The sequence below is a fragment of the Musca domestica genome, unplaced genomic scaffold (assembly GCF_030504385.1).
Source record: "Musca domestica strain aabys unplaced genomic scaffold, Musca_domestica.polishedcontigs.V.1.1 3, whole genome shotgun sequence".
NCBI classification, from domain to species: Eukaryota; Metazoa; Arthropoda; class Insecta; order Diptera; family Muscidae; genus Musca; species Musca domestica.
Window position 1 is genome coordinate 16730791 of NW_026712299.1, and position 11672 is coordinate 16742462.

General features: G+C 34.4%; 2 protein-coding genes across 2 annotated transcripts; both read right to left on the reverse strand.

Moving 5' to 3' along the window:
* Positions 1 to 3153: 3153 nt before the first annotated feature.
* Positions 3154 to 8039, reverse strand: LOC101896293 (structural maintenance of chromosomes protein 6). Its single transcript, XM_059124614.1, has 17 exons — positions 7796 to 8039; positions 7501 to 7732; positions 7171 to 7444; positions 6986 to 7112; positions 6634 to 6711; positions 6403 to 6575; positions 6131 to 6334; positions 5782 to 5981; positions 5396 to 5721; positions 5014 to 5336; positions 4739 to 4958; positions 4509 to 4679; positions 4058 to 4414; positions 3910 to 3993; positions 3622 to 3846; positions 3432 to 3562; positions 3154 to 3367 (listed from the first exon to the last, which is right to left on the reverse strand). Exons 1-17 carry the CDS (start codon positions 7892 to 7894, stop codon positions 3343 to 3345), a joined length of 3249 nt encoding a protein of 1082 aa, XP_058980597.1. The 5' UTR covers positions 7895 to 8039; the 3' UTR covers positions 3154 to 3342.
* A 1728-nt stretch (positions 8040 to 9767) lies between these two features.
* On the reverse strand, positions 9768 to 11546 carry LOC101896124 (uncharacterized). The gene is made up of 3 exons (XM_005185026.3): positions 10975 to 11546; positions 10703 to 10876; positions 9768 to 10639 (listed from the first exon to the last, which is right to left on the reverse strand). The coding sequence occupies exons 1-3, from the start codon at positions 11460 to 11462 to the stop codon at positions 9883 to 9885; spliced, it is 1419 nt and encodes a 472-aa protein (XP_005185083.2). The 5' UTR covers positions 11463 to 11546; the 3' UTR covers positions 9768 to 9882.
* Between the last annotated feature and the right edge of the window lie 126 nt (positions 11547 to 11672).

Sequence of the window (11672 nt, forward strand, 5' to 3'; positions counted from 1 at the left end):
GACGAGGAATATTCAAAGAATGGTGGAAGAGATCGCAAAAAGGATAATCACGGTAATAATAAGGAGAAACGGGAAATACCACAACGTCGCGATAGCGAAATTGAAAGGCGTCGAGAGGAGCGCGAAAAACGCCATCGTGAAAGAGAAAGAAATCTCTCACGTTCCAGATCAAGATCTCGCGGCGGTAGCGGTCGAAAAGATCGTGATCGCCGGGAAACAAATGGACGCAGTGAGCGAAAAGATCGCGAACGTGATAGAGACTCAGATCACCGGCGTTATCGCAAAGACTATGATCGCAGTCGAAGCTGCGATCGAAATGAGAAACATGAACGTGAATATTCACGTTCTAAATTACGAAATACTTCTAAGGAACGTGGATAAATGGAAAGACTAAAGTAATAAAAGTTACAATTTTTTATTTTATTTATTTTTTTTTTTTTGTAAAATATTCATTTATCATTATAATATAAATAATACTACTATGTGTGCAAATATTTGTACAAACTATTAGTTTATAATAAAAAAAGAAAAAACTATAAAAACATGTGGTGTTAAGAAACTTTGAAATTAAAAAAAATATTTTCTACTAATGGCCATGACGCAAAATACATCCTTCGATAAAAATAACGGCAAGGAATGAGACGCGAGACATGAAATAACGGATTTAGGGTTCAGCGTGTCATTTACCCTACACATATGGACGCAAACTTATATTTTTAAACCCTACACCACATAATGGTAAGGGTATTATGTCCTTGTGCATTTGTTTTTAAAATGGAGAAGGAAGCGAGATAGACACATAGTTACTTTTGAGTATATTTACATGATCACTTTCTGAATCGATTTATTTATGTCAGTCCGTCTGTTCGTCCGTCAGTATGTCCATGTATTCTTGTGAACAAAATGCAGGTCACATTTATTATCCGATTGAGATGAAATTTTCCAAACAATATTTGTTTAACTCAAGGACGAACCCTATTGAAATTGGTGATAATCGGATCAGAGTTAGATATAGCTCTCATATATATCTTCAACCGATTTCGGGTTAATTGTGCACCAAATGGCCAATATCAGTCCAAATAACCTGCATTTTTGGCCGAATTCAACCTAAAAGCAAGTACATCAAATTTGGTGAAAATCGGTTCAGATATAGCTATAGCTCCCATATATCTATGTCTCATCCGATTTGGTGTTTAAGTTCAACACATTCGTAATATGCATTTGACAGCAAAGAAATTTGGTACCATATATGCTATTGAGCTGGGAAATGCCTTTGCCAAATTTTATCAAGATCTGATCAGATTTGGATATAGCTCCCGTGCATATATTTTTTCTATTTCGGGTTAATTGTGCACCAAATGCCTAATAGTTCAGATATAGCTATAGTTCCCATATATATTTTTCATCCGATTTGGTGTTTACTCGGCTCCGATATATATTTTTTTATATAATCCTTCTCGAAGTGATATCATGCACTCTATAGCAATCTTGTTTGGTATAAACGATTAAAATGTCTCCGTCAAATTTAGTGAAAATCGATGCAAAGTTGTATATGCTTCCCATACATTAGTTCCCTCTGAAACCAAACTACAAGTGTTCTAAAGCCAAATGTTGATAGGTGGTAAGATCTACTTTAAAAAAATTCTTTTGTTACGGAAGCTCTACTAAATGAGCATAGTGGTGTAGGGTATCATATATACTCGGCCCCGGCAGATTTTTGACTTTTCCTTACTGGTTTTTAGAAATTCAAGCTTTAAGGTCACGAAAAGTTCTAAGATGGTACTAAACTTCTAAAATGAAAAAAAAAGAAAGAAAGAAAAATAAAATTCTGAACTTTGATATTTAGACTACTGGTGGTATCTATGTTTGAGATTTAGCGGTGGTTTTGGAAATGTATACTAAAATTTTATGACAACTACAAAATAGTATTAAATCTTACTTAAGCCAGACAGGAAAGCGTTTTATGTATTCTCACCTTTAAGCCAGAGGAAAAAGCCTTTTATGTATTCTCTCTTTTAAGCCAGTCAAAAAAGCCTTTTATGTTCTCTCACCTTTAAGTCATTGGCTGGTCTTATCGTAAAAGAACAAACCAATAAATTCTTGCAGGTTCTGAAACAGACCAATTATGGTAAATGTACTTCTTTGTTCATAGTTTGATTATGGTCCTACACTTCTTTGTTCTTCTCCGAAAAAGCAAGCCCATAACTTACGCCAGTCAAAAAAACATTTTATGTATTCTCACCTTTATCGTTGTATGTATTCGCGGCGTTGAGGCGGCTTTATCGACACTGAAATACTATATACTGGAGAAATTCAGAGTCGACAAAGCAGTTTCCATGTTTTTTCGTGACACACGTTATCGACAAAACAACAACTACAAAGAAAAGGTTCGTGCCAAGGTAAATTTAACAGGTAAACGCATCGGCAAATTAATATCCCAGCAAATTTTGGTAACTGTTACACCGACTCCAGCAGATGGCACAAGAGTAGCAAGTGTTCCTGATGAAATAGTTTTAAAGAAAGAACATAGCACCAATATCGCCACCAGTAAAAGCCCTTTAAGAATGCCCAGCAATCAAGCTATTAGCCACTTGGTGGATACCAAACCTCTCTTGATAGCAGAGCCGATGCAAATTCCCCAAACCATACAAAGAGTTTTCACAGACCACAGAAGGCTGGTGCAGCTGCGGCTAGTTTCGCCGCGAAAGGGTCAAAATACCGCAGAGCACATTCGGGCAGTGTGTGACGGTTTCATTGGCCGTTTGAAAGCCATAATTCGTGTCAAAGGTGACCAATTCGAACAAATCTAAACTTATTCTAAAATTTGATGCTATTTCCGACTTTTTTTGCTTTCATTTAATAAAATTAAAAAAGTGTAAAAAACTATTGCGTTTGACTTTGTTGCAGTTTTTTTTTTAACTCACCCTGTATGAGTTATCGTTAATTTTTAACAAGCATGAGCTGATGGCCTTTGTAGCTAGTGCTCCTGCACTCCGTGTAATCATCGTTAATTATAGTTATAGTCAATATAAGTATAATTGTAAATAAATAAAAAAATAATTTCATAAGATCATCCTTCCAAAGATATATCCTTTACGTATTTTAGTTGCTACAACAACTATTTATTGAAAATTGACCCATTTACACACGCCATTTGTGAAAAAGCGTTTTATTGGACTTCGTGTCTTTTCAATGAAACATAAAAAAAACATATTCAAAATTATACCAATACAAAATATTTGGAATGAAAATAGTAAAAATGTACATATGCATATTTAGTGTAATAAAATGTTTGCAATTCCAGTTGCTGTTAGAGAATAACCAACAAATTTAATTAATACATCAACCGCGTTCTGGTTCTCCCAATCTGTTAAGATGAAAATCTCAATTACTTGCAGTTTTAAATTACAAATACAAAAAGAAATACTTACCGTAATATCTTTATAAAGTCTTCGGACATCAATGCCATATCCTGAGGCGTTAAGAAAGAATACTGTCGAAGTGGACGTTTACGCCCTTCATCGATGAGCAGACGTGTCATGTACTCTCGGTTCACTTCATCCTAATATAAACGATCGTATTTAGAAACAAGAATATGAGATCGGATGCCTTTATGCTCACCGTAAAAACATCGTACTCATCCAAGAAATAAAAAGGATGATCAACACATGACCATAAAGATATGAGAAAAGCTACAGTGCTATATGACCGTTCTCCTCCAGACAAAGATTTCGTATCGGAAACTGCATTTTTATTATGATCGCGTGGTATAACCGAAAGCTTCAATGTTTTCTGCTGGTGATTGACATCCAATGAACCTTCAAAGTTGCGCAATCGCAGAATCATCTAATAATAAGAGAAAACATATTAAAATCTCCAAGTCATAGCTCTAATTTTTATGATAATTACGCTAAACGATAATTGCAAAAGCAATGCCATGTGCTCCTTCAGTTTCTTCAAAAAGTCGAAACGAAATCTTAAAGATTTTCTTAGCTGTGTGAAGAGTAGATATTTTAAAGCCAGTGTAAAAGCCAGTAAAAGGTTATTAGTCACTTACCGAATAAATGGAGTGCTTTATGTTCTCATATTTGCCTTCATTGGCCAGTAATGCCTCTTTCTTTGTCATAATTAGCTGTCGCATGGACTGTGGGTCCAAGCTCACTGGCTTACCATGTTTAATTTTTGCCTTTACTTTTGATATCTCGTCTTGGAGTTGATCTCCGCTTAGGTCGCTTTCAATTCTTTCACCTTTTTCTGCAGCAGCTTTTGTACAAGCATCGACTTTTCTTGACATTTCTTTATGATCTGCTTTCAATTTATTTATGACGTCTTGCACTTCCGACAATTTGACGCGATACGAAGAATCGTTGTTGTTAACACTACGAAGTTTCATTTTCTTTCGATCTACGGTAGACTGAACATTTGTTTATAACTAACGATTGCTTCTTATAATATGTTAATATGTTTTCAAAATTAACGTATTGAATGTTGTTAGAAAGTTAACAAACCTTGAAAGCCTCTATGTCATTTTTTATTTCCTGAAGTTCATTTTCTTTGGACTGCAGCTCCGCTCCAACTTGAATTTTTTCATTTTCGACATCCGATAATTGACCTCTCGTTTCACTTATTTTTTGTTCAATTTGTGCCAGGTGAGTTTCATAATCACCCATTTCTTTTTCCTTTTTTAAACAAACGTGCCATTAAAAAGTTTATTTATGCTAATCGTTTTTATTCTTACCAACAGCTGAATTTCGTTACTATAATCAGCATATTCTATATTGTCCAGTTCGGCTATTTTTTCCATAATCTCTCGGCGGGTATTTTCTTGTTTTATTAAAAGTTCTCGTTGCTCTTGTATAAGTTTAGTAACTTGAGGTATTTGATTGCTCATTTGACTCAGATCGGTTTCATATGATTTATTCTTTAGCTCTAGTGATTGCTTTTCATTTTCCAAGTGCCTAAAACCAACATTATTTTTATGTTTCAATTAAAAACAAAACAAAAACGACATACCTAATACGTTCTTCGATATTAACTTGTATGTAATTGGCTGGTCTTACTTTACTTGAATACATTCGATACTTCGGCTTAGGATAATATTCCATACAAATGTTGCCTTCTTTGAGAACTAAGACTCTCGATAGATTTTTGGGAACATTTTCAATGTACGAAGTAATTGTTTCGGCAATTTCTTTACTATTTGTAAGCAAAATAGATTCAATGCCAAGACGGTCAATAAGGCAGTTCATTACAGTTGCATCAGAACATCTGATTTCGTGAAGAAGCAAATGTGTGCCTTTCGGTGGGTTTACACACCCACCACTAACATCATAGACCTTTCAAGAAACTAGCTGGTAAATTTTGATGAAAAAATTGCAATACCAAAAATGTTTACCTTGTCGGAAAATGCTGCAGTTATTATAATAGGGCGACAATTTTCATATTTAGTAAACATTTTTTCCAAGATTTGTCTATCTTTTGTATTGTTTACTATAAATGCTTCCAGCAATCCACGGCCGATGGAGTTTTCAATAACATCTCGGTATTGGCTGTTGGCCACATCTACATAACTGCCAATAGGTCCCCTTGGTAACTTAGAAAAAAGGCCTTGTGAATGTGCTTTTCGAATGTCTGTCAAAAGCTCGGGCATATGATTTCCGTATATTAATATCTTGTTTTTGGCACTGGCTTTTACATTGGCTATCTGTCCACTTCGTAGACCTGAAATGGGAACAAAGGTTAAGGCAAATCGTAGTTTCAAATTCATTTTTGGCAACTTACGTATTTCGTCTAAGCACTCCCTTTGTCGGCGTTTAATTTCATTTACTACTTGTTCTTTTTGTGCCTTGCTATCAATATGGAGTTTAAGTTCGCGCTTAATATTTTCAATCATTGGAACTACATGACTATCACATTGCTGGCGAAGTTTTAAAATTTCATTTTGGTTTTGAGCACGTAAAGTTTCTACATCATCTTGATTGCTAAAAAAATATGAGTCTTGAAATTATTTCCTTTGATTTCTTATAAATTAGTCAGTCATTATAAATTTAGCGGACAAAGAAAAACGTGCTATAAAATGACAATTGGCACATCTTTTATATGAACTTGCTTCAGCGGTTATGTAACTTACCCTTGAGATTTTTCATCGATATATTTCTTAATTTCTTCAATTTGATGCTCCAACCTAGATTTTTTCTTTTTTAATATGTCTAGGGAGTTTTTAAACTCGGATGTTAGCCTGTTTATCTCATCATCTTTATTCTTTAACTCCCTGTACTCCCTGTTGACTTTATCAAAATTACTGTTTTTCAAAGTCATTCCTTCTTCATCTTTTCTATAATATAAATTACAGCCTCCAAAAAAATATTTATTACCGTCAATTAATTGCAAGTTATTATTTACCTGATTTCTTGACTTAATATTTGGTAAACTTCATCTTTGTTCTGTATTAGATTTTTTAGTTCACGCTCCTTTTCGTCGTATTTTGCAAATTTATCGCTTATTTCTTGAAGTTGATTCTCACATTGCTTAACTTGTTGCCATGCAAGCTCGATTTCCAAGCGTTTAAGAACATCCTTAAATAGGGATCTTTTCTACTTATTGAACACAAAAATACTCTATTTCTATAATTACCTTTAGTTTTTCAAATGATAAAAGCTCTTTCAGTTTATTTTCATGTTCGGCTATATCTTCCTTTTCTTTTTTTAATCTCTGAAAGGATGGAATATATAAATAGGACTCTTTGTTAAACATCATTAATAAGAAACCATATTGTGATGTGTTATGTTTAGAGTATACTTAAAATCAAGAAAATTCACGAAAAGCCCTTTAAAATAATGTAATATTCTATTCCAATAAAACTTCAAGTAGTAGATTTCGGGTTGAGTTTGGATTTTAACCCCAAAACACATTTATATGATATCTAATTTTTGCCTAGTTTATATTTGTTAGATAAATTATGATAGTCTATGGGGAATGTACTTACAATTTCATAATTTTTTAATTCCTCCATGTGATCTTTGTGTAAATGAAGGGAATCGGTTAGTTTTTCATGAACGACATCAATTTGTGTCGCTTTTAGAAAAAGCTGATAATTTTTTGAAGGTTCCAATCTGAAATATACGATACTCGAATTAAATTACTTTTAAATGTAATCAATTTGAAACATACTCCTTTAAAAATTCTCTAGCGCTGTCCTGGTTTAGTACAAACACCGGATTATCCACTTGCACATTATGATACATAAGAATTCTGTGCAAATCATCGACTTTCTTACTTACAACCTGTCCCGATTCACTCTTTATTACATACGAGCCGGATGATAATGAAATAGTTCTTACTATGATAATCTTGTCACCATATATGTCGGGCTCATACGGCTGGGCACCATCATTCGCCAAAACTATTTCAATTTTTGCGCTGGTTTCCCCATTCTTTATAAAAGCTGGTGATTGAAGAGGTGGTAAGTAATAGCTGTTGGTTTAACTTTTTTATACAAACCTTTTGCACTTCGAGACCTGTTGGTCGTTTTGGCACTTCCTCCCAAGCCCAACACCAAAGCAGCAAGTATAGCACTTTTGCCACTTCCATTGCTCCCCACCAAAAAATTTACTCGAGAATGAAATTCAACGGTTAGATTAGAGTGGCACATAAAGTTTGTTAGATGCATCAACAATATCTTTCCACATCGCTTATCCTGGATTATACTAGTGTTGGCTCCTTGAGATTGTATCTAGAATATTTTGGATAAGTTTCGTTAATCTTGTTCTTTTATGAATAGATTTATTCATCTCACAGAAGTGTTTTGCGTTAATCGTCGTTTGGTAGGCGCTGTTTGGGAATCATTTGCACCACCGCCGGAATTACGCCGCTTGCGAACCAAGCTTAAACTCATCTCGACTATTTAAAGTGATACAAGTTGTCTTTGGTGCCCATATGATGCCTTTAATATTATTTTTGCTTTTTTTAAAAACTTAACAAATATTCAAGAATTAATGCGCCTTCTTATTCGACTTCACAGGTAGACGCCAAAACAGAATAAGAAAACAGAGAGTAAAAGTCAGAAATGAAAACACAAACAAAAATGCAATCAAGGTAGATTTAACAGGTAACCGCATCGGCGAATTGCTACAACAAAGCAACTTTTGTGGTACCCTCAAATGTCAAAATTGGCATATAAGGCGAAAAAAATACATTCGCCATGACATTTAAATTTTGCGACAAATTTGTTTCAACCAATCAGAAACGAGGCCTTTGTTTACATTTTATGTTGTGTGTGGAAATTAAGCCAAGTAATTACGACTCTCGGGGATCATTGCAACGGCCCAAGTTGATAGTTATCTCCCGAAATGTTTATACCAGCCCACAACTGTAATATCTTCTATGCCATCGAAAAATACCACGTATATTCCAGCAAATTTTGGTAACCGGAGGTTACACCGACTCCAGCACATGGCACAACAGTAACAAGTGTTCCTGATGAAATGGTTTTAAAGAAAGAACATAGAACCAATATCGCCATCAGTAAAAGCCCTCTAAGAATGCCCAGCAATCAAGCAAGTAACCACTTGGTGGATACCAAATCTCTCTTGATAGCAGAGCCGATGCAAATTCCCCAAACCATACAAAGAATTTTCACAGACCACAGAAGGCTGGTGGAGCTGCGGCTAGTGTAAGTTTGTGAAAAGTTCGAGCAGAAAAGTAAAATGGCTATACAACAGAGTCAGGCCGTAAAGGGGTTGCATGGACCCATACAATGCTGCAAGTCTTCGTGGCAGCGACTTGGATGCCATCAAAGATTTGCTAAATGAAGGAACCTTTGATTACAGTGATTCTGGAATACAGCTCCAAGCCATGGAAAATTCTCACATTTCATTGGTTTTCCTAACATTGCGGTCGGATGGCTTAGACAAAATCAAATTTTAATTTTTTTACTGGTAATTCACTCTAAAGTTGCTCTTAAATTTTGAAATATTAGAAAAACATACTTCTAGTGAAGACAACATAAACAAACTTTGTTTTTGTGTTGCATTCATTTAGGGCGAATTCAGCATTACAACAACTTGTTTTGATATTTAAAGGTGCCGTCAGCTGGGGTAATGCGACTACGTAGTAGACATGGTAGAAAAATACAGGTAGATGCATCAACGCTTGGGAACATTGATATGTCAAAATATTTTAAATGTCTTTTCAAATATAAGTAGATTTTTATATGTTTTCTCATACGACGTCATTCGGAGGTTATTATAATACGCGTTTTTCAACGTTTTTTACAAATTGAAATAATTTTTCATTCAACTTTTTCAATTCCAAAATTGGCTTGACAGTTCATTGTCCCAGCAGCTGAGTCGATGCGTCTACCCATATTCTTCTACCATGCTAGTAGATCTACCTTAGTTCGTGCTTTGTTCCAGCACCTGCAAGAGAGTAAAAGGAACAGCAGTGCGATTCCCTAACTAGTTAACGCTCATTTTTAATAGCTTATTTTTCAGTAATAATCTAAATTTGTCAGTAAGACAGCGATGAAAATAAAATAGTCCCAAAAGGCGAGAGAACATAAAAGGCTTCTTCGTATAAGAACAAAGGATTTTAGGCTGACTTAGATCGATTTTGGCCCTACGCTCCGTTTAATGTATTATCACCTTAAGACTTAACGAAAGAAAGTATTGGTCTATTCCAGAATATCAATAATGTAAACATTTTTACTGATTTTCCCTTTATGAAATAAAAAAAATTGAAAAACTATAACGACCAAAAAAGCTGGAGAGTCTCACTACAGAATCATACACGTGTATTTAACGTTAATATCGATACTTAATTTTAATATCGATATAAAGATGCAAGCAAAAGAGATGACATTAAAATGAATTTTGTTTTACAACATTAAGAACCATTTCGTATAGCCTCCATGAAATCGTTTATACTCAACTTGTTGTTATTATCACCTTCACATTTGCTAATTGCCACATTCCAAATATCCTCAAAATTATCTTTTAATAAATTGCAAAATATCTTGGGAAGTTCTTCTTTGGATCGAGAGATTTCAAAATCTTCATTACTAAGGCCCGAGTGAACAACTATGCTCGGTGATATACAATCGGCAGCTGTTGTAGAGTCTTTACAACGTTTCGCTAAGATAGTGCTGGGCAATGTCTTCTCACGATCTCGACAAAATGATCGATATACCGTGATATTATTGTTGGAAGTCGTAGGATTCTCAAACTTGTTACTGGCAATCGTTGGTAAGGGATATTGAACGTGTAGCATTTTCCAAAATAAATCCAGATTAACACGTTCCGCATCTTCAATAATTTGAAAATGTAACATTGCTCGACGTAGTAAAGTTTCATCAGCTCGAATTTGTAAAGATCGCATAACTCGATATATTGTTGAGAGCTCCAAAAATCCTCGCTTATTTTTGTCATATTTTTCCAATACAACTTTTAAATCATGTATATGAAAATGTTTATGGTTGGCCAATTTTCGCCGCAACTGTTTTACATATCCAATTGCTTCTACTGTGGTATTTTTCTCTGACGAATGTTCTGAGTTTTCAAATAATGCACGAATATTACTGCTATCGCTATTAAATTTACTTTCTACGTATTCTGTGCTGCGCTGGACGCCTTCTCCGCTAGAACTTGAAAGGAATAGATATATTTTGTATTACATAGAATTATAGACAATTAATTCTTTAATTTACCTCTTCAGTCGACTACCCAGTTGTCCTACAGTGCGATCAATAAATCTTTTCTGGGCGCCATTGATTAAAACGAAACCACTCGGCTGTTGCAGGCATTCTCGAACCATTCGCCCGGAGGTATCGGTTTTCTTGCAAATGCCAAAAGTTTTGTTTGGGTTAAATTTATCATTGTAGCTATAAAAAGCATAATTAATAAAAATAACAAAAAATAAATAACAAAAATAAAAAAAAAATAATATATCAGTATATCAGTAAAAATTACGACTTTTTACTTTCTTCGAATTCTTTCTGCGGGAAAATAATGATCATGCGATTTAATGTATTTCTCATGCCAATCTCTATATTCGCGATTTATTTCCTCCGCCGATTTCTTTGGCAATATCAATTCATATAAATTTCCCGATCTTAAACTCTCTTTGCCATAGGTGAAGTTTTCATTTGTAAATCTATCGGGTTTTGTCTGTAACGGATACACTTTTCCTAATTTGGGCTTCTTAAAAAACATATCTTCGGAAAATTGTTCACGAAATGTGACAAAGTGACTTTTCTTCAATTCAGGGCTCAGTAGATCATGGACATGTTCTTCGGGTAGCACCGGGGAGGCATTTAATTGGGCAACATTTTCTCTAGCTTTTTGAATTTCCATACGACATTTAGCTTTTAAAATATATTCGGCAGCTTCTTCTAAACCATCTCCTATTCTATCGTTTGTTCCCTGGAAAGGTTCTCCTTTCTGTGGAGGGGATTTTTTAGTTTCCATTATTAGTAGGATAAATTGAAAATTTCAGACAAATAAAAAAATCAATTTAAAACAGTGGAACCAAGACTTGTTAATCGAATTTTTCAAAAAAATTTTTAAATTTTCCTATTTTTAAATGTGATAATTTATTTTTTCGATAAATGCTCTCATTTGTTAGGGATGGGACACATTTTTGTGTGAAGAATTAAGTAGTTTTTTCATAGTTAAGGG